The sequence below is a fragment of the Ceratotherium simum genome, chromosome 9, assembly GCF_057802395.1.
Source record: "Ceratotherium simum simum isolate JZ-2026a chromosome 9, ASM5780239v1, whole genome shotgun sequence".
Classification (NCBI taxonomy): Eukaryota; Metazoa; Chordata; class Mammalia; order Perissodactyla; family Rhinocerotidae; genus Ceratotherium; species Ceratotherium simum.
The window spans coordinates 72,611,323-72,636,373 of NC_141908.1; the positions used below are offsets into that span (position 1 = coordinate 72,611,323).

General features: G+C 37.0%; 1 protein-coding gene across 1 annotated transcript in view; it reads right to left on the reverse strand.

The window, feature by feature from the left end:
* The window catches only part of DNAH7 (dynein axonemal heavy chain 7), a 223,261-nt gene extending 199,679 nt beyond the window's left edge, over positions 1-23,582 (reverse strand). The window contains exons 1-8 of the mRNA XM_014784701.2: positions 23,511-23,582; positions 17,642-17,704; positions 14,136-14,244; positions 13,240-13,387; positions 4,928-5,015; positions 3,712-3,892; positions 1,896-1,968; positions 125-250 (exon numbers count right to left, since the gene is read on the reverse strand). Coding sequence (XP_014640187.2) covers positions 125-250; positions 1,896-1,968; positions 3,712-3,892; positions 4,928-5,015; positions 13,240-13,387; positions 14,136-14,244; positions 17,642-17,704; positions 23,511-23,579 — 857 coding nt within the window. The 5' untranslated portion in view covers positions 23,580-23,582. The remainder of the gene's footprint in view (positions 1-124; positions 251-1,895; positions 1,969-3,711; positions 3,893-4,927; positions 5,016-13,239; positions 13,388-14,135; positions 14,245-17,641; positions 17,705-23,510) is intronic.
* Positions 23,583-25,051: the final 1,469 nt, after the last annotated feature.

The following is a 25,051-nucleotide window of genomic DNA, read 5'->3' on the forward strand; positions in this document are numbered from 1 at the left end:
TTATGTTAAATTTGTCATTCTTTTTTTTAATTTTCAGCTAAAAAAGTAAAAGAAATAATTAAGCTGTGCTAAAATAACTTTCATCTCTCTTTAAAAAAAGTCCAGTAAGGCCAGAAATACTCACTTGAAAGTACCGTGCCACAAACCCAGCACAGCCAGCATCGTAGGGTTCATTGCATTCAAGTGATCCCTAATATAACTGCTTGCAGCCAGAAAAGACTTCCTCCAAGGTTTTGGAAGAATTTGCATTCTGAAAACAAAGAGAAAATATTCAGTTACCTTCTTTAAAAATCAAAAGAAAGTATTTTTATAATCAATGTACTTTTCTAGTAGTAATGGTTTAATTTTAATAAAAAATATGAGGTATCCCTCATGGAAATAACAAATCATGTAATTATGTTTAAAATATATAAAAGTCACACTCCTTATGGTTTAGTATAATTTCAGCGTAATAATTAATGCATTTGAAATTAGATTTGAATCTTTAACATAACGTAATTAACTTTTTTCTCTAAATACTTGATCCTAATGAGTCCGCAAATAACTCGTAATGATCAAACAAACAGTAGCCAGCTGTTTCATATACATCTTGAAAGATTCTCTTAATTTCACAACATAAAACATTTAGATTTTTCCTTTATTTTAAAGATATTTTAAGGATATAGTCCAGCCTGCCTTTGGATATCCCCTTGAACTTCACCTCTGTTAATGTGTAAAGGTCACTTAGAAAATCACAAACACTATCGTTTTTATTTGAAGACATTTATTCTGGAACTCCCATGACATGAATAATCTTTTATATATTGAATATGTGCCATCTTCATCTTTCAGAGTATATTTTAACATTGACCTTTTATGTCTATAATTTTTCTGCTTTCATTGATTTTAAACACTTAGTCTTGTTTTATTACATAGTAAGTTTAATTCAGTTTTTCAGTCGTGGCCATATCACTTTTACAATGACAAAGGATGATTTTTGTCTATCCCCAGTAGAAAAGTTGTTCTCCATAGACGATATGTTGGAAATGGCTACATGAATTTTTTTTTGTAGTTATGGGAAACAATTGGGGGCACTTTTAAATGTGATAAAGGAAATAAAGTAAAACTGAATTGGTTACTTAATCATACAAATATAAGTTCTATTTTTCAAACTATTTAAGATGTTTATTCCTAAATGTTAATTACTTTAGGGAAAATATATAGAAAGTCGATATTCCCATTATGTACTCTATATTTTAATCCATGTAATAAATTTAAATATATTCTACACATGCATATTTTCTACCATGTTCCTAATGTGTTTCTAGGCATTCAAATTGCCATCAAGCTTTTTTTTTTTTTTTTTTTTTTTAAAGATTTTATTTATTTAATTTTTTCCCCCCAAAGCCCCAGTAGATAGTTGTATGTCATAGCTGCACATCCTTCTAGTTGCTGTATGTGGGACTCGGCCTCAGGATGGACGGAGAAGTGGTGCCTCGATGCGCACCCGGGATCCGAACCCGGGCCACCAGCATTGCAGCGCGCGCACTTAACCACCAAGCCACAGGGCCGGCCCGCCATCAAGCTTTTATGTCCCTATTAATCTGAAGTGTGTGCTAGGAGCTGTGCAGATACAAAGATCTACATTCTTTCACCAGGGTACTTATGTTTTAACCACCTAGATGTCCATCTGTCTGTGTGTCTATGTGTCTACCCATCTAGCCATTAATTTGTAAATGTAACATGTCAGGGCTTAAATACGTAAGTAAACAAAGATAGTGAGAACAATCAGTGGTACATATGAAGTACATAAACTATAAACATATATATGAGAAAACATAACTGGTGTACAAATATATACACATACACAGGAATGCTCACACAACCAACATTCTTAGAACAAAGTGATTGCTTACTCAGCACGATGGGGTAGAAGTTCATCTGCCTTTTTATCATCTTTTTCTCTAGGATCTTTTAAAACAAAATCAACTAAAAGAAAATTGAAAAGTTATGATCAATAACCTTATATTAATTATATTTCAAAGCAATTGCAAAACTAATTTCATTAAATTGTTTAAATTATGTTACATTTTTTAAAATAATAAGCAATTTGTGCATTTATGAATAGAAGAAAACAAAAAAATTTTTATGAGAAAATCTGATGTCTGTGTCTTTGAGAGAATATGTTCCTTTTCTTAACAATGTCCCTGCTCTTTCATTTGAACTAATAATTGCTTTTAATATTACAGTTCCCTTTATAGCTATTCCACCAAAAGTAGTTCTTGCTGAACCGAAGATCAACAGTACAGAATGGTAGTGGTTTCCTTTCACTGAGGAAAGATATGTATTGTCTTGTTCTCTTTTAAACTGCTTAAGAGCAGGAGACAACCTTGTATAAAATCAGTAAAGTGAGCTACTTCTGCTTCTGTCTTCTGTGGTCTTTAATTCACAATTAATTCTAATTTTCCTGCCTGTCTTTCAAGATGCTCTTTCTAAAATGCAAGTATGTTATTACCCCTCTGCTTAAAATACTTTAGTGACCCTCCTTTATTTTCAAGTGCTTTTAAAAAGCATATAAGGTTCTTCGTATTCTGTCGCCTTCCCAACATGCACCCTCTGCTTTGGCCGTCAGAACTGCTTAGGAGCATGGAAGAGCCTTTCACGCGTGTCTGCCACTGTTCACACCTTTTCCTTGGCCCAGCATGTTCCCTAGCACACCGTCCATCCTTCAAGACTCTGTCCAGAGGCCCCCAGAGTCCCTCCTACGAAGTGGGGCAGGACCTCTTCTCCCTTAGAGTGGGTCTTCCATTTTCCTCCTCACCACACCTACTGCTCTGCTTTGTAATGTAGTGATTTGTCCATCCCCCTCATTACGCCATGAACTTTTTGGGAGCAAGAATTTGGTTTTTTATTTTTATATTATTAGGATACTCAATAAGAGTCTTAAATGCAATGAATGCTCTCCTTCCTCAGGGGTCTCCAGACCTTGCCAAAGCATTATGATTTCTTCAACTTTGGACATAACATCAATTATACCAGGTTTACTATCACAACCAATTGGAGAACCTTTTTAAAAAGTATAGATTCAGAGGCCCTGTCTCCAGAGATTTTAATTCAGATGGGTCCAGAAATCAGAATTTTAAAAATGATTCCGACGATTAGTTCAGTCTTAGCATCTATTGATCTATACCATGAGTTAACAAACTTTCTATGTAAAGGGGCCAGATTGTAAATATTTTCAACTTTGTGAGCCACAAAGTCTCTATCACAACTATTCAACTCTGTTCTTATAGCTCAACAGCAGCCATAGGCAATATGCAAATTAATGTGTGTGGCTGTGTTCTAAGAAATAGGCAGTGGGCTAGATTGGGCCTGTGAGCTGTAGTTTACCAACCCCTGGTCCACAGCAACAATTTTGCAATTAATCACATTCTAATTTATGATATCCGTAATATTAATGTTAATTAAATAATTAATTAACATCTTATCATTTTCTTCAGTTCTGTCCTTTGTTGAGGGCATATATCCCTACAAATAGAAAGACTGGTTTTTTAAAAATTTTTTGTTGTACTTTATTAATAAAATTTGCCTACGATCTTAAGCAATGCAACAGTAATACAAAAAACAGCATAATAAATAGTTACAGGTATAGGTATTGACTTTCAATTAAAAAAATTCATGCTTCATGAGTCACATATCCAAATTAAAGAGCAAGGAGAAATACTGATTTACCTATGGATTTTTTTACACTAAGAAGATAATCTTCTCTCATTTCATCAGATAATGCAAGTATGCTGTTAGTGAGGACTTTCAGATGTTGGGGGACTAAATTCAATACATTCTCTAGCCAAGAATCTTCCATTGGGGCTACGTAGTCCGTATCAATTCCATGGTGAATATAATAGTAATATCTCTACATAAAGGAAACCAGAAATGTAGATGAGTTTAGTGCTATAATAAAAGAAGTGTGTTTATTAAAAATAAAACTATTGAGCAAAATTAAAGTTTTAGGAGAACAAAATATTTACGAATCATAAAAATGCATTTTATGCAATTCATGTAGGCATTATTTGAGATCTCCTAAATTAAAAAAATATATATAGTATTTCATGAAAATTAAAGCTCTTCTTTTAGTTCATAACTCCACTTTAAAATATCAAGTTATATTACCAAATATATGATGTACTGAACAGAGCCCATGCAGAAGTAGAGTTTAGTGTTTTATAAATGTGTGAAAATTTGGTATGTTAGTTTTTATCCTTTTCTTATTGATAATCAAAATATGAAAAGCTTCAAATGAATCCGTATCCCTACATGTTAATCTCAGAAATATTATACAACAGGACTTAGGAAATTTTCAATTGGCCTATTAACATTCCACACTATAATTTTATAGTTGCTATTAAATGTGTGCACAAAATATTCATTTTAAGACATGACAGTATTTCTCTAACAGTGGGCATTTAACTTCAATATATTTTCACAAGAAATTTTTATATGTCACTTATTAGAAAAAAACTTAAACATCAACATACTTTCAAATTAGCAATGTTAAAATCTTTGATGTTTATATTTTTTAAAAATTCTGTATTTGAAATACTCAGAGAATTACTATTTCTATAGTAAGTTAATATGCTTTGTAATGTATACATTAATTAAGATAATATCTCATAGAAGAATAAAGACATGTAAAAGCTATCCAAGACTGAGGCTAACTTTAACAAAGGGAGCAGGTAAACTTGGGATTCTTTGATTGTGGTCTTAGGCAGCAAGAGAGAGAACGATTTCCTTCACTAACCCAAGAGAGCAATTTTATGGAACTCTGTATTCACTCCTCCCACCATAGAGCTTCACAAGGGAGGAGCAGAGAATAATCTCACAAGTAAAAAAGTATTTTCAAGTGCTTTCTTTACTTTCAATTATATTGACAAAAGAAATAGCCCGTTACCAAGATGTCTTTCTCTATTGCAGAAGTGGTCTGCTTCGGAAATGTGCTTTCTTCAAGGGTAGGTGAGTCTAAGACAGCATCTTGTTGCCTAAGCAAATGATAAACACACTATTCAAAAGTGTATAAAGGGCAGTTAGAACATAAACCAATAGATATAAAAACATCAGGACTGTGTTATATTAAATCATAAGAAAAAATGAACTGCTGAACATTTTATAAATAGTATACATATTTGTTTGGTACCATATTCCTCCCAGAATACTTTCTCTATTTATAGAGAAACAGTTATACTGGAAATGATTTGCAAGACCTAATTCAGAGGCCACACCCTTCTTGATGGACTTTACTCATTCTTCTTCACTACTCTAAAATCAAGCTCTCTCTTCTCTGAAATTTTATAGGAGCGTTCTTGCATTATTCCTAAACTATGTGTAGTTATTTATAAATATGAGGTTTAAAAGAGCACTGATGGAAAAGACTTTAAATTTGGTTTTGCAGAAGACACAGATACATTCTTCAAAAAACCATTTCTCAGATTTCTAGAGATATACAGTACAAGTCAGCAATGAGTGACATAGCAGCTCATATGCTCCTTTGTATTTATTATTGGCTAAGTGTTCATATAACACTATAATGTTTATAGCTATAATTCAATTCAAAATCTATACGAAATACGAGCCACATTTTGTGACTTCTTCTGGGGTTTCGCTGTGCAGAAATATAGTTCGCATAGTTCACATCTTCAGGAAAAAATAACAAGTTGTTCTGGGATAGCTTTAACCTCTTTATCATTGAATGTATCATGCTCTGGATCCCAGCTTCACCTGGGATGTTGATCCGGTCAGCAATGCTGTATGATAAAATACTCCTTCCTACTAACTGTACAGTGAGTAGAGACTAGAGGTTTGTTGAATATCTCTCTGAGACACCCTACCAAGATAGGTACCCAGAGTATGAAAGGAGTGGTGGGAGATCTTCAAGGTATTCTGTAACTGGAGAGAGAAAGGTTAATTATTCCAACTACAAAAGTAACCATCTCATTATTTTGTTCATTGTACAGTAAAGAGGTACTAATATGACAGCAATGTACTTCAGGAATCAGGACATCTGGGTTCAGATTCTGCCACTATAAAGTGCACGACCTTAATAACTGGGTTATTGGGGTTTTTCTAATGGCAGAAATGCTCATCTTATCTACCTTGCTGAATCCTGAGAATCAAACAAACTTCATCCTCTGTGTGAGTAATGCCTGCCTCGAAGGATGCAGCAAGATTAGGATAGGTGAAGAGGAAGAAGGTTGGGGTCTATAGGAACTGCTGCAGAAGTTCCTGCAGTCAGTATGAAAATCCTTTCAGCTCTAAAACTCTATGATTCTATCATTCTGTGGCTACAGGCAAAGATTTTGTTCACTGGGAACCATAATAATAGAAGCTTTTTATTGATCACCTAGTCAGGCTCTAAATAGTCTCACATATGTTATCTCTAATCCTCACACCTATTGTTAAAGGAGACATAATGGCATAGTTATCTCCACTTCACAGATGAAGAAACTGAATGACAGAGAGATTGAATAACTTCCCCTTTGTCATATAGTTAATTAAGTACAAAAACAAGAATTTGCCCATCCACACATGTTTCCAAACTGCCATGCTCTTTCCAACAGAATAACATTCCATTCAGAAATAAAACAATCAACACAGGAGACACTTTTACTAGTTAAAGAGAAAATATGATGTACTTTGTTTCTCAAAAATGAAAAGAAATATATTGATTTTTTTCTCTCTTTATTAAATAAATAGAGGCTTTGGTTCAAGATGGTGGCATAGATATCCATTTTTTCAAATTTCCTTGTGAAAATGGTTGTAAAGTAGTTTTAACCAATGATTGTGAAGATACTACAGGGTCATCAGCTGAGGAGATATTTCAACAAATTTCTGGAAAATGAAAAGAAGACAGCATACAGACGAAACACAGTTGAAAACACCATGGCCCATAACTCATGCAGGAAGGAAACCAGTCTGCCTAGGAGACGCCTAGAAAAGGCTCTGGTTTTGCAATCAGCAGGTACCAAAGGAGGAAATGAGTAGGAAGGCTGAAAACAAGGAAGTTGTGTGAACAACTTTACGCCAGCAAATCAGACAACTTAAATAAAAAGAATGTGTGTTCTGCATAAAAGGCAAAAAAGCACCAAATATGACTCAAGAAGAAATAGAAAATCTGAATAAATCTATAGCAAGTAATTAACTTCATAATTAATAATTTTCCCACAAAGAAAAGTCCAGGTCTAAATGGTTTCACTAATAAATTCCATCAAATAAGTAAGGAAAAAATAATACCAATTCTACACAAACTCATTCAAAAAATAAAGGAGGTTAAAAACACTTCCCAACTCATTTTATGAGGCCAGTAGTGCCTTGATACAAAAGCCAGACAAAGATATCACAAGAAAAGTACAGACCCATATCACTCATTAATATAGACTTGAAAATCCTATATTTGCTAACAAAACATTAGCAAATCGAATCCAGCAAATTATAAGAAAGATGATACATGATGACTAACTGAGAGGAATGCAAGTTTTCTTTAACATATGAGAAGCGATTAATGTAATATACCATATTAATAGAATAAAGGACAAAAACCAAATGACCATCTCAATGGACATCAAAAAAGCATTTGACAAAAATCTAGCACCCATTTATGATAAAACCTCTCAACAAACTAGGAAAAGAAGAGAACCTCCTCAACCTGATAAAGAGTATCTTAAAAACCTACAATAACATCCTACATAAATGTGAAAGATTGAATGCTTTTCCCCTAAGACTGGGAATTCCACTCTCACCAATTCTATTCAACAACTTACTGAAGGACCTAACAAGTGCAAAATGGAAAGAGACACAAATGAAAGGCATCTAGATTGGAAATAAAATAGTATAACTATCTTCATTTGCAGACAACATGATTGTATATATAGGATATTCTAAGGAAACTTTTTTTTTTTTTTAATTGATGTTTTAATGGTTTCTAACATTGTGAAATTTTGGGTTGTACATTTTTGTTTGTCCATCACCACATATATGACTCCCTTCACCCCTTGTGCCCACCCCCCACCCCCACTGCCCTGGTAACCACAGTCCAGTTTTCTCTGTCCATGTGTTGGTTTATATTCCACATATGAGTGAGATCATACAGTGTTTGTCTTTCTCTTTCTGGCTTATTTCACTTAACATAATACGCTCCAGGCCCATCCATGTTGTTGCAAATGGGACGATTTTGTCTTTTTTTATGGCTGAGTAGTATTCCATTGTATATATATACCACATTTTCTCTAAGGAACCTTTTTAAAAGCTCCAGAACTAGTAAACTAGTTTAGTAAGCTCTTAGGACGTAAGATCAAGAAGCAAAAATCAATTGATTTTTCTATATACTGGCAAAGAACAATCAGAAAATGAAATTAAATAATTCCATTCACATCAAAAAGAAAAATACTCAGGAATAAATTTGTTAAAAGAAGTACAAAACTTGTACATTAAAAATACAAGACACTGCTGAGAGCATTAAAGAAGATCTAAATAAATGGAGAGAAATAACATACTCATGGACTGGAAGACTCAATGTTATTGAAACGATAATTCTCCCAAAATTGATCTATAGATTCAAAGCAATGCCTACTAAATCCCAGTAGTCTACCTTTTAAAATTTTTTTCAGAAACAGACAAGCTGATCTTAAAATGTATATGGAAATGCAAAAGACTTAGAATAGCCAAAACAATTTTGAAAAAGAAGAATAAGGTTTGTGCACTTAAACTGTCTGATTTCAAAACTTACTATAAAGCTAGAGTGATCAAGCTAGGTAGTGGTGTAAAGATAGACACACAGATCAATGGAACAGAAATAGAACCCCATATATGGTCAAATGATTTTTGACAAAGGTGCCAAGGTAATTCAATGGGAATAGTCTTTTCCACAGATGGAGCTGAAACATTTGGATATTTATATGCAAAGAATTGAACTTCAACCCTTACCTCACACCATAGACACACTATTGAAATAAATCATGCACATAAATGTAAGAGCTAAAACAATAAAACTTCTAAGAAAACATAGGGGAAAATCTTTATGACTTTATGGTAGGAAAAGATTCTTAGATATGACTCCAAAAGCATGAACAATAAAAGAAAAAATTGATGAATTGAGCTTCGTCAAAATTTAAAACTTTTGCTTTTCAAAAAACACAATTAAGAAAATGAAAAGATGGGGCCAGCCAGTGGCGTAGCGGTTAAGTGCACGTGCTCCACTGAGGCGGCCCAGGGTTCGCAGGTTCGGATGCCAAGTGCACACCAAAGCACTGCTTGTCAAACCACGCTGTGGCAGCGTCCCATATAAAGTAGAGGAAGATGGGCACGGATGTTAGCTCAGGGCCAATCTTCCTCAGCAAAAAAGTGGAGGATTGGGGACGGATGTTAGCTCAGGGCTAATCTTCCTCACAAAAAAAAAAAGAAAGAAAGAAAATGAAAAGATAAGCCACAGACTATGAGAAAATATTTTCAAAAGATATATCTGATAAAGGACTCTCACAGGAAATATATAAAGAACTCTTACAATGCAATAATAAGACGACAAACCACCCAATAAAAAGAAGGGCAAAAGATTTAAATAGGTACTTCACCAAAGACGTTATATGAACGTCAGACAACCACAAGAAATGATGCCCTTGGGGCCAGCCTGGTGGCACACCGGTTAAGTTCACACTATGCCATTCTGCTCCAGCGGCCCCAGGTTTGCGGTTCGGATCCTGGGCGCGGACCTACTCACTGCTCATCAAGAAATAGCTGAGGTGGCATCCCATATAGAAGAGCTACAACTCTACAACTATGATACACAAGTATGTACTGGGGCTTTGGGGAGAAAAAAGAAAAAGAGGAAGATTGGCAACAGACGTTAGTGCAGGGCCAATCTTCCTCAAAAAGAAAGAAAGAAAGAAAGGAAGGGAGGGAGGGAGGGAGGAGGGGAAGGAAGGGAAGGAAGGGAAGGAGGGAGGGAGGGAGGGAGGGAGGGAAGGAGGGAAGGAAGGAAGGAAGGAAGGAAGGAAGGAAGGAAGGAAGGAAGGAAGGAAGGAAGGAAGGAAGAAAATGATGCCCATCATCATTAGTCATTAGGGATATACAACTTAAAGCCATAATGAGATACAGCAACACTTCTACTAGAATGGCTAGAATGGCAAAACAAAGCCAAAAACAAAGTGTGGGCAAAGATGTGGAGAAACTAGAAACATCTTCAGACATTGCTTGTGGGAGTGTAAAATGGTATTGGCTCTGGGAAAACAGCTTAGCAACGTCTTAAAAAGTTAAACATATACCTACTATACAACCCAGCATTTCCACACCTAGGCATCTACCCAGGAGAGATGAAAACATATGTCCACAAAAAGACTTGCATGCAAATGTTCATAGCAGCATCATTCATAATAGCTAAAACCCAGAAACTATAAACAAGATAAATGGATTTCAAAAACATACATTTTACATGATTCCATTTATATGAAATTTTAGAAAAGATAAAGCTATAGAGACAGAAAGCCGATCAATGATTGCCTGCGGCAACCAGCGGTAGAGAAGATTAACTGAAATGGGCATAAGGGCACTTTTGTGGGTGATGGAAGTATTCTAAAACTGGATTTTGGTGAAGGTTCTGCAACTGTAGAAATCTATTAAAATTGAATCAATTGTACACTTAACATGGATGAATTTAATGGTATGTAAATTACATCTCAATACAGCCAGTTCTTTTAAAGCCTATCTAGAAGGATTTGAAAATAAAATGTTCAAAACAGAAGGAACAGACAAGCTGACGGAGTACAAATACATACGGCAAACGAAGTAACGACAAATAAAGCAACATAGGCTTCTCATCAACAATAATACATGCCATGTGGCTACAGTGGACGATAGCGTATTACATAATTGAAATTTGCTAAGAAAGTAAAACTTCAGTGTTCTCACCAAAAAAAAAAGATAAAGATGTGAGTTGATGCATGTGTTAATTAACTTGATTGTGGGAATCCTTTCACAATGAATACATATATTAAATCATCACATTGTGCATTTTAAATATATTGTCATTTTATTTGTCAATTATACCTTAATAAAGCTGGGGAAAAATAAAACGTGCCAAAAAAATAATGGTCAATATTTTTCAATCTAATGTTTTTCAGATGCACAGGGTAAAATTTACTATTATCCTTTAATTCTGTAGCAAGCTTAATCATTAATTCAAGAGTAAGGGCAAAATTGAGCCTTTACAGAAATGAAAGTCTCAAGTTTACTACCCACAGATCCTCATTGAAAGAACTATTAAAGGATGAACTTCGACAAAAAAGAAAATGAACCCAAAAGTGAAGACTGGAATGCAAAGGCAATTTTCTAAGAAATTAGAAAAGATGTTAGTAAATCTAAGTAAGTGTTAAATTTAAAAAAAGAGTATGGGGAATTTAAGGACTTGGTAGAACTAAAATATTATAGAAATATTGGTAGAAATAAAATAATAATCACACAGAAAATGCAAAGGAAAGTTCAGAGCTAAGTTAAAGCATTCCAAGGTCCTTTTGTGATATTCAGGGGTGTGATATTCAGATAAAATGAATTTTAAACTTTAAAAAATATAAATTACAATATGTGGTTTTAAATGTTAGGGTAACCACTAAAAGAACAGAAATATATTTGATAGCTTTTAAGCCAATAGGAATAAAGGGAGAAGAGAGAACATTCAATTCAGTAGAAAGCAGAAAAAAAAAAATAAGCAAAGGCAACATATAGTAAATAGGAAATACAAAACACATTGGCAGAAGTTAAGCCCACATACATAAGAAACTATAAATGAGATTAAACATGCTACTGAAGTACAGAAACTCTAAGACTGGATTTCAATAAGTCCATCCATACCATGTTTATAAAAGCCATAACTAAAAAACGACATAAAATGGTTAAAAAGAGACTTCATTTTCTTATAACACAGCAGCAAAGATAATCTGAAAAACTTCCCAGTACCATTCTATAAATACTGGATACGTCACAAAGCTCCTTTTGAATGCACAGCTGAACTTAAAAGAAAGAAAGGAAATATTCAAGAGGGAAAAAAATGGAGTGGCAACGCAGAGCACTCAGCAAAAGCCTTGAGGCCATGGCTGCCCTTGTGGGGGCCAGACCTTGGACTTCCATGCCCATGTGGGTCCGGAGAGGATTCGGCAGGCCTGAGTGAAATGGGGAATTCAAACCGAGACCCCTCTACGAAGCTGAAACCCCAGATGGGCTCTATGCTCAACCAGAAAAGGAACAGAAATGACAAGCACAAGGAAGTGCATCAAGAAAGATCGTGTGTCCTGGCCAGGACACAGAGTAGAGAAAAAGTCGCTTCTAAGAAATTGTAACCAGAGGCCTACCAGGCCACGGTTTGGGGTGCTGATTTTACCTTTTGTGGGGTCTGGGAGTGCTTAATCCAAGAAAGTGATATAAGTGGGCCAAGCTGGGAATATTCTAGTGGCGCCTGGCAAAAGCAAACTCCAACCTACTGGAGGGGAGGCACACGCCCACAATCCAGCTGCACGGGACTCCCACAAAACCCCTGCCCTTTGTAAGCACATAGTACCCACTGTCCTCCCTTCAAGATGGCCATCCTGCCAGTCAAGTGCCACGTGGGCACAGTAAAATGTGGTTTCTGAGGGTGAGTCACTTACTGCAATGTGTCGTGAAACTCTGCTCACAAATGGCAGCGTGTGTGCCTTGAGAGGTACAATGAAACAAAGGGTACTGAGCAACCAGCATGGAGCTATGAGGGAACAAGCAAAGAGGATCCAGTGACTCGTGTCTGCCTTGCTCTCCACAAACGGATCTAAAACTCAGACCAGGCCAAGCCCAGGCCCAGCTCACACCCCGATCATTTCACCCCAGTTCCTTCCTTCTCTACACAAGGAGACCCACAATGCCAGAGAGTCACCACATCACCTGAGCAGAAGAGATGGGAAAAAACCTGCTCCATCCACCAGCCACCAAGGCTGCAACCAGGACTGGAAGCGGTTCTGCTCTTTCAGCCAACATCAAGTACTAACATGGGTACCTTTTCAGCTCACGATACTTAAAAGTGGGGCATGCTTAATAGGGTTCAGCTCACCCTTTCATTCTGTATTTATCCCCTGATCTCATTCCAACAAGGCTTTGAGGCATCCTTAGAGAGGCGCAGAAATCTTATACTTTAGATGAAAATTTCCCAGGGGCTCTAATGAGGGTAACACACACTAGTTAGCTTATAGAACTTACATAATGACGTTAACAAGAGTGCTTCTAAAGTTTTCTCGTTCTTTATGTGAAGATTTGCTCTTTGATTTGGAAGTAGATGGCCCAGCACAACTATCATCAACTTGGTCTAGTAATTTGCCCTTCTTTCCGAAGCGTTCCATGTATTCAGCTTGAATTTAAAAAAAGCATAAGTTAGTCCTCTAAAAAGTAAGATAAAGATTTAAGTGGTTAGAATAAAATGCTAAAGCAACTTTCAAGAAAAAGACTACATGCTTTAAGTTCACAAGTAACTCTAATTTATTTTCTTTAACTACCAGGAAGTTAAACTACTCTTGTTTTATGTCATCATAATAGAAAGCTCTGACTATTTTAAGAATATTCAATTAATTTATTTTGTATTTTCATTAATATGCTAACAAACAAATTTTCAATTATATTTGCATAGAACCTTCTTAAAATGAACAAGATTAAAATTATGATAAAAATAGAACACAAAACTATTTCAGGAAACAAAGAATCATGATGAAAAATGTTAATATTCAATGTAATCAATCTTATGAATCAAAATAATAAAAATTATTAAAATGATTTGGAAGTAATGTTTACAATTTATTAAAATCTCTTTTAGAAAAAAATTCTAAGTCTTTGCAGAGGCAAATTCTGACTACAATAAATCAAAGTTTTATTATAAACATCCCAATTCCTAATATATCAGCTTTTACAGCATTTACAACAGCCTGAAATAACTAAGACTGGAATCAATTATTTTCCAAGGGAAAACATTTGGGATAAATTTTTCTACTTGATATAAATGTCATTTCAGTTTTACAATTTCACTACTCTATTAACTAAATGTTGTATGATTTTTTTCTCTAGAAAATTTCCTTAAATCTAAGTTAGAATATTGAAGTCCTTACCATAAGACTGTTCATTTTTAACACTAAACTCTTCTGGAATATCGCTGTTCTGCTTTACACTCAAATGGAATGATGGAGCTGCCTGCTGCCACTGGGGCTTCGTACTCACCTGAAATATGAAATTTAAGTAGCATTAATAAAAAAAGACAAGCAAAAAACTTTTTTTCATGAAATGCACAAATATTTGTAAACACAGACATTTTCTCAAACAAATCAGGACATCTGGAAAGAAGGCAGAAACAATAGCAAATCTTATTCAAGCCTGTGCATGGCTGTGGTGGTGACGTTTGGGAGACATTACCAAAGGCCCCGCTGCTGCTTTGATGTGGGCGCCTGTTCCTAACACTAGGGTGTTCATTCCAGAGAGTCTACTCCCCCCCAGATACGAACAAGTGCTTCTTAAGCCTTCCATTTTAATGAGAGGCAGCCTCTGCTGGTCTCCAATGCTAATGAGTTCCACTGCGTTCCAGCTCCAGAAGGTCTTCCTGTTCTCATGGCTTTAAGTGGCTCTAGATTATTTTGGAAGCTCACAAATTTATCCCATCATTTAAGGCAGGGGTCATAAATTCTTATATGATTCGAGGAGGTATCATAAAAGAGGGAGAAAGGCTAGTGACGATAGCTAATTAGCTCTCAGCTTCAGTGCTGGGAAACAATAGAGGGTGGTGGGGACGCTGGCAGATGGGAGAACGCCAACATCTTTCAAAAGGCAACAACTAATTAGCTCCAGCCAATTACTGCAATACCAGAACACAGACCCATTGTTACTGGAACATATAGCTCTTCCGTAAACCCAAATGGGTGGATTTTTTTTTTTTTTTTTTTTTTTTGTGAGGAAGATCAACCCTGAGCTAACATCTGCCAATCCTCCTCTTTTTGCTGAGGAAGACTGGCCCTGGGCTAACATCTGTGCCCATCTTCCTCCACTTTATATCGGACGCCACCACAGCATGGCTTGACAAGCGGTGCGTCAGTGCGCATCCAGGATCCAAACCTGCGAACCCCGGGGCCACTGAAGCGCAGCACATGTACTTAACTGCTGCGCCACCGGGCCAGCCCCCCAAATGGGTGGATTTTAAAGTAAAATATACATATTTTTTAATGCTGACAGTTGAGTCTGTGTCTTCCTTTCAGATGCAGACCAACTTGATAGCCCATGCTTGTACTGGCTTCTCCTTCTTCCCAGTTTTATTCTCCCCAAGTTTTATTCTGCACACAAGTCCTTGCTTGTTTCAGGCTCTTCTTTTGCAGGAAAATAGCCTAAGCCAACTTATAAGTCAATGCTTTTCCATCCATCCATCTGCCCTTCCATTGTTCCACTCTCATCTTGCTCCATTAAGGATCTAGGATTCATGGGAGTGCTATGAGTGAGGTATGCAAAGAGGGTGAGAACCAGGTCACCAGCTCACGGAGGCTGGGAGCCACCACTGCTGAGTCACCCTTTATTTCAACAAGGATCACCTCTGGAAACACGAAGGTCTGTAATGAAATCACTCTAGGTCTTAACTACTGCTAGAGAGTTTCATCTGAGTGCAAACCTTAATATTCAAATGAAAATACTTTGTTTTTAATCAATGGATTTTTTTTAAAAATCTCTTAAAAATATTATTTCCTGGGGCCAGCCCGGTGGCCTAGTCGTTAAGTTCACATGCTCCACTTCAGCAGCCTGGGGTTCACGGGTCTGGATCCCAGGCTCGGACCTACACACTGCTCATCAAGCCATGCTGTGGCAGCACCCCACATAAGAAATAGAGGAAGACTGGCACAGATGTTAGCTCAGGGACAATCTTCCTCAACCAAAAAGAGGAAGATTGGCAACAGATGTTAGCTCAGGGCCAATCTTCCCCACCAAAAAAATATATATATACACATTATTTCCCTTAAAACACATAAAACTCAAAGAATGCTGGAAAAAATGTAAGATACAGCCAAATATGAACATAAAACCAGGTTTACATCAGCTAACAAAAGCATTTTAGACTATAATATGCCATCAACAGGAAAAGATTATTGTTCAACTCAACTGGGCCACTGAATATTAAATAAGGAAATTTTAATTAAGTTTACATTTCCAAACCTATATACTAACAAGACACAACAAACTAATGGCAATTTTTCTTTTCTTTCAGTTTTAAAATGTGTTAAATTTTAAAGAGAAAATAAAATGTTTATTCTGTTTCAGGTCTTGTCTTTTAAACTAGAAAATTTAAGATAGATTTTACAGAACTAGGGAAAACTTGCCATGGCTCAATTTTACAGAACTTGGCATGATAATCTGGCATTATTAACAAAAACACATTTTCAATGAAAACGTGTATTTTGAAATGTTCAAGATAATTCACCTAAGAATATTAATTCAAGTTTCTAAGTGAAAAATTTCCTCCATTTTAAATTATCAAGAATCTTCTCTAATGAAACAACACAAATTCAATTTTATAGTTTGTTCTCAGCTTTTAAAATATCTTTCAAAAAATAATGCTTTGGATGAACCTTGAAAACATTATGCTAAGTGAAATAAGACAGACATAAAAGGACTGATATTGTATGATTCCACTTATATGAGGGACCTAGAGTAGTCCAAACACATAGAGACACAAAGTAGGAGAATGGTGGTTGCCAGGAGCTGGGGGAAGGGAGAATGGGGAGTCAGTGTTTAAGGGGTACAGAGTTTCAGTTTGGGAAGATGAAAAGAGTTCTGCAGATGGATGGTGGTGACGGTTGCACAACAATATGAATATACTTAATGCCAATGAACTACAGTTCAATTAAAACTGGTTAAAATGGTAAATTTTATGTCATGTAGATTTTATCACAATTAAAAAATAATAATAATGTTTTCATTGAACCCCTCCATTTAGGCTCAACTTCCAGGAGTCACAAGAACATAACTCAATGGCACTAAACTCAACATAATTACTGATGGCAAAATTTATTACAGTAAAGTATACCTTACCCAGCACTTATCGACTGAAAATGTCGACTTAACTGCCTCTTCTACAGGACAATGACAATTTATAGTCATAATAATAAAAAAACAATGGCAAGATCTGAGGAATCTTCTGTGGCATAGCATTTCACTGCTAGAAGATAACATCTCAAAGATCATCACATCAACTCTGCTCATATTCAGACTCAGAAACTGAGGCTCAGAGAGGTAAGCGATCCCCTCAGATCACAGAGCCCTGAGAGACAAGGCTGTAACCTGACACCTCATTTCCTAACTCCAACACTGACGTACTTTCTGCTGGTCCATCTTGGAAATTCTTTTATCCAGAATATTCAAATATTCTGTACATACTAGGAAATTATAGCTTACTTTACTAACTTACAGTTACTTTATTAAGATAGTTATTTTTCCTAATATGTGCACCTCGTAGAATTTTTCCATCAGAAAAGAATCAAATAGAGTACAAAATTCAAAATCAGAAATTCAGTTACTTATTTACAAGTTTGAAAACTAATACACCCTTTTAAAAGAGCAAAAATTCAATGTGTAGGTAAATTACCGGAGCCAACTGTGGTAAAACTCTTACTGGAGTCTTGGATTTTTCTTTGCTGGCTGATTTATCCTGCATGAAAAATGAAAAACAAAAAAAAAACCTGTTTACTCTGTTAATGCTAAAATTGATTCACTCAACCTAATTTTACAGAGGGTACAGATAATACGTGCTAAGGTAAAGCACATATTATCCAAAATATCCAAAGACATACTCTACTACTTTTTAAATTCTCAACGTTGTCTTAGAATTGGTTCCTTTATAGCAAGGAAGGAAAGGAAAATGGTACCCAACAATACTTATCAGAAAGCTTTAAAAAGTGTGCAAAGCCTTTTATCCATTACACAATTTTCTGGGAATTTATCTGAACCCAGTGTCCAGGGCTTACTCAGGTCCACCTCCCTTCTCCATCACTAGAATATCATTTTTGTCCTATTGACAACCAGAACGCTCTACTTCCTAAGCTAACAATATATTTAGGATAACACACCCTCAAGTTACCATAAGTAACATTTGTAGTTTTTAGCAGCAACTTTCCGAGGAAACTGTTGCTATCTCCTTTGAGTAGAGGGTGATTCCACAGTGGGAATTTTATCTAGTTAAGAGGAAGCACTGTTGAGAATGATACTTTGATCTATAAAGCAGACAATATGAGTTGTGCTTTTTGCCAACTGTCAATTTATTGCCTCTCAGCTCCAAATCCACCCTTTTTGCCCTCCTTTGTGATTCTTGAGAAGGACCCTCTGATTTTCCCTTTGCCAACCAGCATTAATATTATAAAGAGTGCTAAAAGATCACTGTAGGAGGAAGGGACTTTTCTCCCTGGTTCCAGCGCTTTTTCTTATTGCTCCCAAGGCATGGTAGTGGTTAAGTCTGGTGCACTCCACTTAGGCTGCCTGGGTTTGTGGGTTCAGATTCCAGGCGCAGACCTACACCACTCATCAAGCAATGCTGTGGCAGTGACCCACGTACAAAATAGGAAAGTTATTAGCACAGATGGAAGATTAGCACAGATGTTCGCTCAGGGACAATCTTCCTCAACAAAAAACAAAAAACCTATATGCTTTCATCCAGGACAGGAGATAGTATGGAGTAGAATGTTCAAAGAAATTCCCAGAAAGAGAAAGAATGGAAGCTAAGCCTTGAGGCAGAGTTGGATCTCCACAGAGAAGAACAGCAATGAGCTTACTGAAGACAGAAGGAGCATCATAAACAATGACTCAGAAGGGGATGCTGGGGTCGATGGTGAAGGAACTTGGCCCAACTGAAGTAGAAGGTCTAACCATTCTCTTACTCAACGATGATTTATGAACTCCCACCACGTGTCAGGCTTTCTTTAAGGTACTGGATCTATAGCTGTGGAAGGACAAAGCCCCTCCTCTCATGGAGCTTACATTCTAGTGGGGGTACAGACAGCTATTTCAGAATAAATACATCCTATAATGTCAGGAAGTAATAAGTGCATGGAGACAAATAAAGCAGGGTCAAGGGATAGAGAAGGAAAAGGTGGAGAGCGCTAGGTTAGATGGGGTAGTGAGGCCCCTTGCAGAGGTCATGTTTGAGCAGGACCCTAAATCAAGGCTGTGGAGGGCTGGACAGATGGGTGCTGCAATATTATGGAGGCCATAGGTTTGGGGGCCTGATTGGCCTGGCTGGCAGTAGAGAGCCATTGTAGTCTCGTCTTGGGGTGATCTCAAGTCCCAGTTAGCTGGGGACAGTCCCAGTTTATACCTCTGGCCCAAGCATCATCAGTAGCACTTTCACTCTCAAAGGCATTTCAGTTTGGGTGATAAATTATACTTTTATCTTATTTATTATGCAAGGACATACCAAGGGTTATTTCATAAATGGTCCTGGAAGCAGCCAATAAGACATATGAGAAGAAGGAGACTAGAGTCAGTAGTTTAGTGGCTTTTTAAAATAATCCAGGCAACAAGAGATATGGGCCTTGATTTAGAGAAAATGCTAGTAATTGAAGGTCACCACAACCTTCTTGAGACACAGCTCTGATCATCTTCTGCCCTGGTCAGAAACGTCAAAAGCCCCCTATTAAAGTAGGCACAAGTCTTCATCTTGGTTTTCAAAGCCTCCTTGATATGCTCCAAACAATTCTACCCCCAGCCTCTCTGACAGTTACTTTTTAGCCATATGACTCGGGCCGGCCAACGAAATTCGAGCACAGGTAGTGAAGGGCGGTGTGCCTCCTTCACGGCTCTCCTGCCCCTGCCACTGCCGGCAAGGAGGCCACATGTCCCCACCAGCACAGCTGTAAGGTGGAGGAGGGCTACCTGACCCACAACAGACTTCTGAGCAAGGGGTAATCTTTGTTGCCTTAAGTCTCTGAGATTTGGGGATCTGTCTGTTATGTCGGGTAGTATTAATTAACCTAACAGAGCCACCAACACGCCCCTCCATGTCCCCCTGTTAAAATCCAACACTTTCCTCAAGACCAAGATCAAAAAAGTTTAGATTCTCTTTCTCAACTCCAATTGCAGGTGACCTCCTCTGAACATGCAGAGCACTCTTTTGGTAATTCTCTTATCGTTTACATTCTGTCTGGAATATAATCTGTATGCAAACCTCTCCTGCTCTCCTATCCCCCCACCCTGCTCCATCTCAGTCTACTAAATCACTCTTATAGAGCTGGATAAACTGACTTCAAAATAATTTTATCTTAGAAAAAATTACAACTTGGTTAGCCAAGCCCTAAAAAAAAGCGCCACATAAAAAAAAGAAAAGAAAAAAAAGAACTGCAATGAGCTTTAGACAGTACTTCCCAAAGTACCAACACCAGATTAGGTGACTATTTCCTAAATATCTGTCTTCTACAATTTCTACAACTCCCAGTGGACCACAGGATGTGAAGGGAAACACAAGCACATTTTCAAGCTAAAAGATGACGTAGGTGTCCTCGCAGGTGAAGGCTTCCCTTTGAGAAGAATGTGGGTGTGGTAAATGCAGTTGTAGGTGATAGGGAGGAAAAGTTCTGGACAGTATGGTCCAAGTGCCCTGCAATTTCCATACCATGATACAGAGGCAAGTCAAATGAGGTCTGCTGTATTGGAGCCACTACAACTGTACAAAATACCTTGCTTGACCTCAGCCTCCTACACAACCCCACACACCTGACTTCCTAGGATCTCTGCACTGCCTGTTTTGCATGCTGAGCTATCCCCCCAGTCTCATCAGCATCCTGGGTGGAGAAGGGTGGTGGAGGCCTTAATGTTTCCTTCTTACACTGCAGCACAGGACATATATCTCACAGAATATTTTACAAATAGTGGTTCTCTGGCTAACCAAGAAGAGCAGCCACACATAAGCCAGAATACCATCTAGCTAAGTAATATTGTTCTTCAATAAAACCAAAGGGGTGGATTTTAAAGTAATATCTACATATTTTTTTACGCTGACAAGCAATTCCATTTTGGTCTCTATTTTCCTTTCAGATGATGATTTGGGCATATGCCATTCTTTCCCTCTGCTTTGGCACTCTTGTGACACTGGCCCTAAGGGAATTCCACTGACTTTTCTACCAGACGGCTCTAATGCCTCATACCTTTTCACATCCTCCTGGCCTCATCTCTGACTCTGGACATGGCTGCAGTTAACATTTCTGTGCTGGCTTCAATTCACATAGGAATGACAGTGTTTCACCTCAAGAAAATGTCTTTTTCTTTCTGCTGTGGGGCTTTTCCAATGCTATAGCATAGAACTCTCTGGGTAGCCCACTCTGCACACACACACACACAAGCAGCCAGAAGCAGGTGGGAGTTAACATCCTCAGGAGCAACTTCCACCAACGTGGGATGAGAGCTGATGCATAAATGCTGCCACCCTGATCATCCTCAGGTGGATAATTCCAGGAAGCATTCTATAAGCAACTCAGAAGGTCATGGCAGGGTCATTCCAGTTGCCTAGTGTGACAACCAACTTGATAACACATCCTCATACTGGTTTCTCCTTCTTCCTGGTTTTACTCTCCCCAATCCCTTATTCCTTTCCTGGGATCACCTCCCAAAGAAATCGTACACAAGTCCTTTTTTCAAGCTCCTCTGTCACAGGAAAACAAGCTAAGACAATTTAAAAATCAGTGCTGTTCCATCGTTCCACCTGCCCTTCCATTGCTCCACTCTCATGTTGCTCCATAAAGGATTTAAGATTCATGGGAGTGCTTTAAGTGAGGTGCACAGAAAGCGGCAGGATCAGGTCACCAGCTCACAGCGGCTGGGAGCCACCTGTGTTGCATCATCCTTCATTTTAACAAGGATCACCTCTGGTAGCATGAAGGTTTGCAATGAAACCACTCTAGGTCTTAACTACTGCTAGAGAGTTTCATCTGAGTGCAAACCTTAATATTCAAGTGAAAATAATTTTTTAATCAATGGATTATTTTTTTAAATATCTCAAAATATTATTCATCTTAAAAGACATAAAATTCAAAGGGTATGGAAGAAAAATAGCAAGATACAGTCAAATATGACACAGTATAAGGTTTACATCAGCCAACATAAGCATTTTAGACAATCATATGCCTCACTGGCTAGAAAGGATTATTCAACTCAGTCACTGAATGTTTAATCAGTAAATAAATTTAAATTTAGTTTATTTCTAAACTTGCATACTAGTAACATAAAAAAACAAATGGCAATTTTTTTTCAGTTTTAAAATTTGTGAAACTTTTAAAGAGAAAAAAAAAAATGCCTATTCCATTTCAGGTCTTTGTCTTTTATTCCAGAAACTTAAGATAGATATTTGCAGAACTAAAAAAACAGCTATGATTTTATTTTATAGAATATGGTGTGATAAACTTGGCATTATCAATACAAATAGATTCACAATTAAAACATGTACTTTGTTTTTGTTTTTTGGTGAGGAAGATTGGCCGTGAGGTAACATCTATTGCCAACCTTTCTCTATTTTATATGTGGGACACCACCACAGCATGGCTTAATGAGCAGTGTGTATGTCCACGCCCAGAATCCGAACCCGTGAACCCTAGGCCGCCGAAGCGGAGCACTCGAACTTAACCATCACACCACCGGGCTGGCCCCTAAAACATGTACTTTGAAATGTTCAAGAACAGTTACCTAAAAATTTTCATTCGAGTTTTTTTAACCTGAAAGAATCCTTCGTTTCAAATTATTAGGAATCTTCTCTGTATGAAGCAACCCAGATTCCATTTTATAGTTTATTCTGAGCTTTTAAAATATGTTTCAAGACAAGGAACGTTTGTATTGAACCTCCACTTAAACTCAACTTCCAAGAATCACAAGAGAGTAACTTAATGGCACTAAATTCAACATAATTATTAGACAGTAAATTTTATTTCAGTAAAATCTAATTTATGCAGCACTTTATCAACCGAAAATGTCTATTAACTACCTCTTCCAGAGGACAATGAAATTTAAAGTCAAAATAACGAAAAAGGATGCTAAGATCTAAGACATCTTCTGTAGCACAGAAGCACTGGAAGAGGCATCTCCTCAAAGACCGTCAAATCAGCTCACTGTCACACTCAGACACCGGCACTCAGAGAGGTAAGTGTCTCCCCAACAGTCACAGAGCCACTAGCAACAAAGCTGTAACCCAAATCCTCAGTTCCTGACTTCAACACTGCTTCTGCTAGCCCATCTTAGCAATTCTTTTATTCAGAATATTCAAATATTCTGTACATACTAAGTAATTATAGCTTATAGTTACCTTATTAAGATAGTCATTTTCCTAAGATATGTACCTTATAGATGTTCTCCATCAGAAAAGAATTAAATGGAGTACAGAATCTAAAATCAGAAATTTAGTAACTTATTTGCAAGTTTGAAAACTAGTAAACGACATTATTATAAAAGCAGTAAAGTATGATGATATATTGGTAAATTACCATAGACAACTGTGGTAAAAATCTTACTGGCGTCTTGGATTTTTCTTTGCTGGCTGATTTATCCTGCATGAAAAGTACAAAAAAAAAACAAAACTGTTTACTCTGTTAATACTAAAACTGATTCACTCAACCAAATTTACAGAGTATCTAGTATAAAGCACATATCATCCAAAATATCCTAAAATATACTCTACAGATGGTATGATATTATGTACAGAAAATCATAAAGAATCCACAAAAACGTATTAGAGCTAATGAACGAGTTCAGCACAAAATATACAAAATAAATTGTATTTATTAATACACAAAAGTAAATTGCATTTCTAGACACTAGCAATTAACAATCCAAAATTGAAATTAAGAAACAAACTCACAATAGCATCAAAAAGGATAAAATACTTAGAAATAAATTTAACAAAAGGAGTGCAATACTTGTACAATGAAAGCTATAAAACATTATTGAAAGAAATTAAAAACCTTAATAAATGGAAAGACACCCCATGCTCATGGATTGGAAGACTCCCCCATAAAATAATCTACAGATTCAACACACTCCCTATCAAAATCCCAGCCATTTTTTTTGTAGAAATTAACAGGTTGATCATAAAATTCACATGGAAATGAAAGAGACCCAGAACAGCCAAAAAATCTTGAAAAAGGAGAACAAAGTTGGCAGACTCACACTTCCAGATTTCTCAACTTACTACAAAGCTACAGTAATGAAGACTGCATAAAGATAAGCATAAAGATCAAAAGAACAGCATTGGGAGTTCAGAAATAAATCCATATATTTATGGGCAATAGATTTTTGACAAGAGTGCCAAGATAATTCAGTGGAAATTGGTCATATCTTCTTCTAGGAATTTATCTGAATCTAATTAGTGTCAAAAGTTTACTCAGCCCCACCTCCCTTCTCCATGACTAAAACTGCATTTTTTTCCCCAGAATGCTCTACTTCCTAGGGTGACAATGTATTCAGGTTAATGCACCCTCAAGGTAGTATCATTTGTATTTTTGAGCAGTAACTTTCAGAGAATGCCTTTACTTTCTTTGCAATAGAGAATAATTCTGTGGTAGGAATTTCATATAGGTAAGAGGAAGCACTGTTGAGAATAATATTTTGATCTATAAAACAGATAATATGAGTTACACTTTGGCCGGTTATCAATTTCTTGCCTCTCATCATCAGATCCATGCTTTTTGCCCTACTTTGTGATTCTTTTTTTGTGTGTGTGAGGAAGATCAGCTCTGTGCTAACATCCGCCAATCCTCCTCTTTTTTTGTTGAGGAAGACTGGCCCTGGGCTAACATCCGTGCCTATCTTCCTCCACTTTATATGGGACTCCGCCACAGCATGGCTTGCCAAGCAGTGCGTCGGTGCGCTCCCGGGATCCCAACCAGCGATCCCAACCGGCGAACCCTGGGCCGCCGCAGCGGAGCGCGCGCACTTAACCGCTTGTGCCACCAGGCCGGCCCCAACCCACTTTGTGATTCTTGAGCAGGACTCTATAAACATTTCTCCAGGTGGCACAATATTAGGA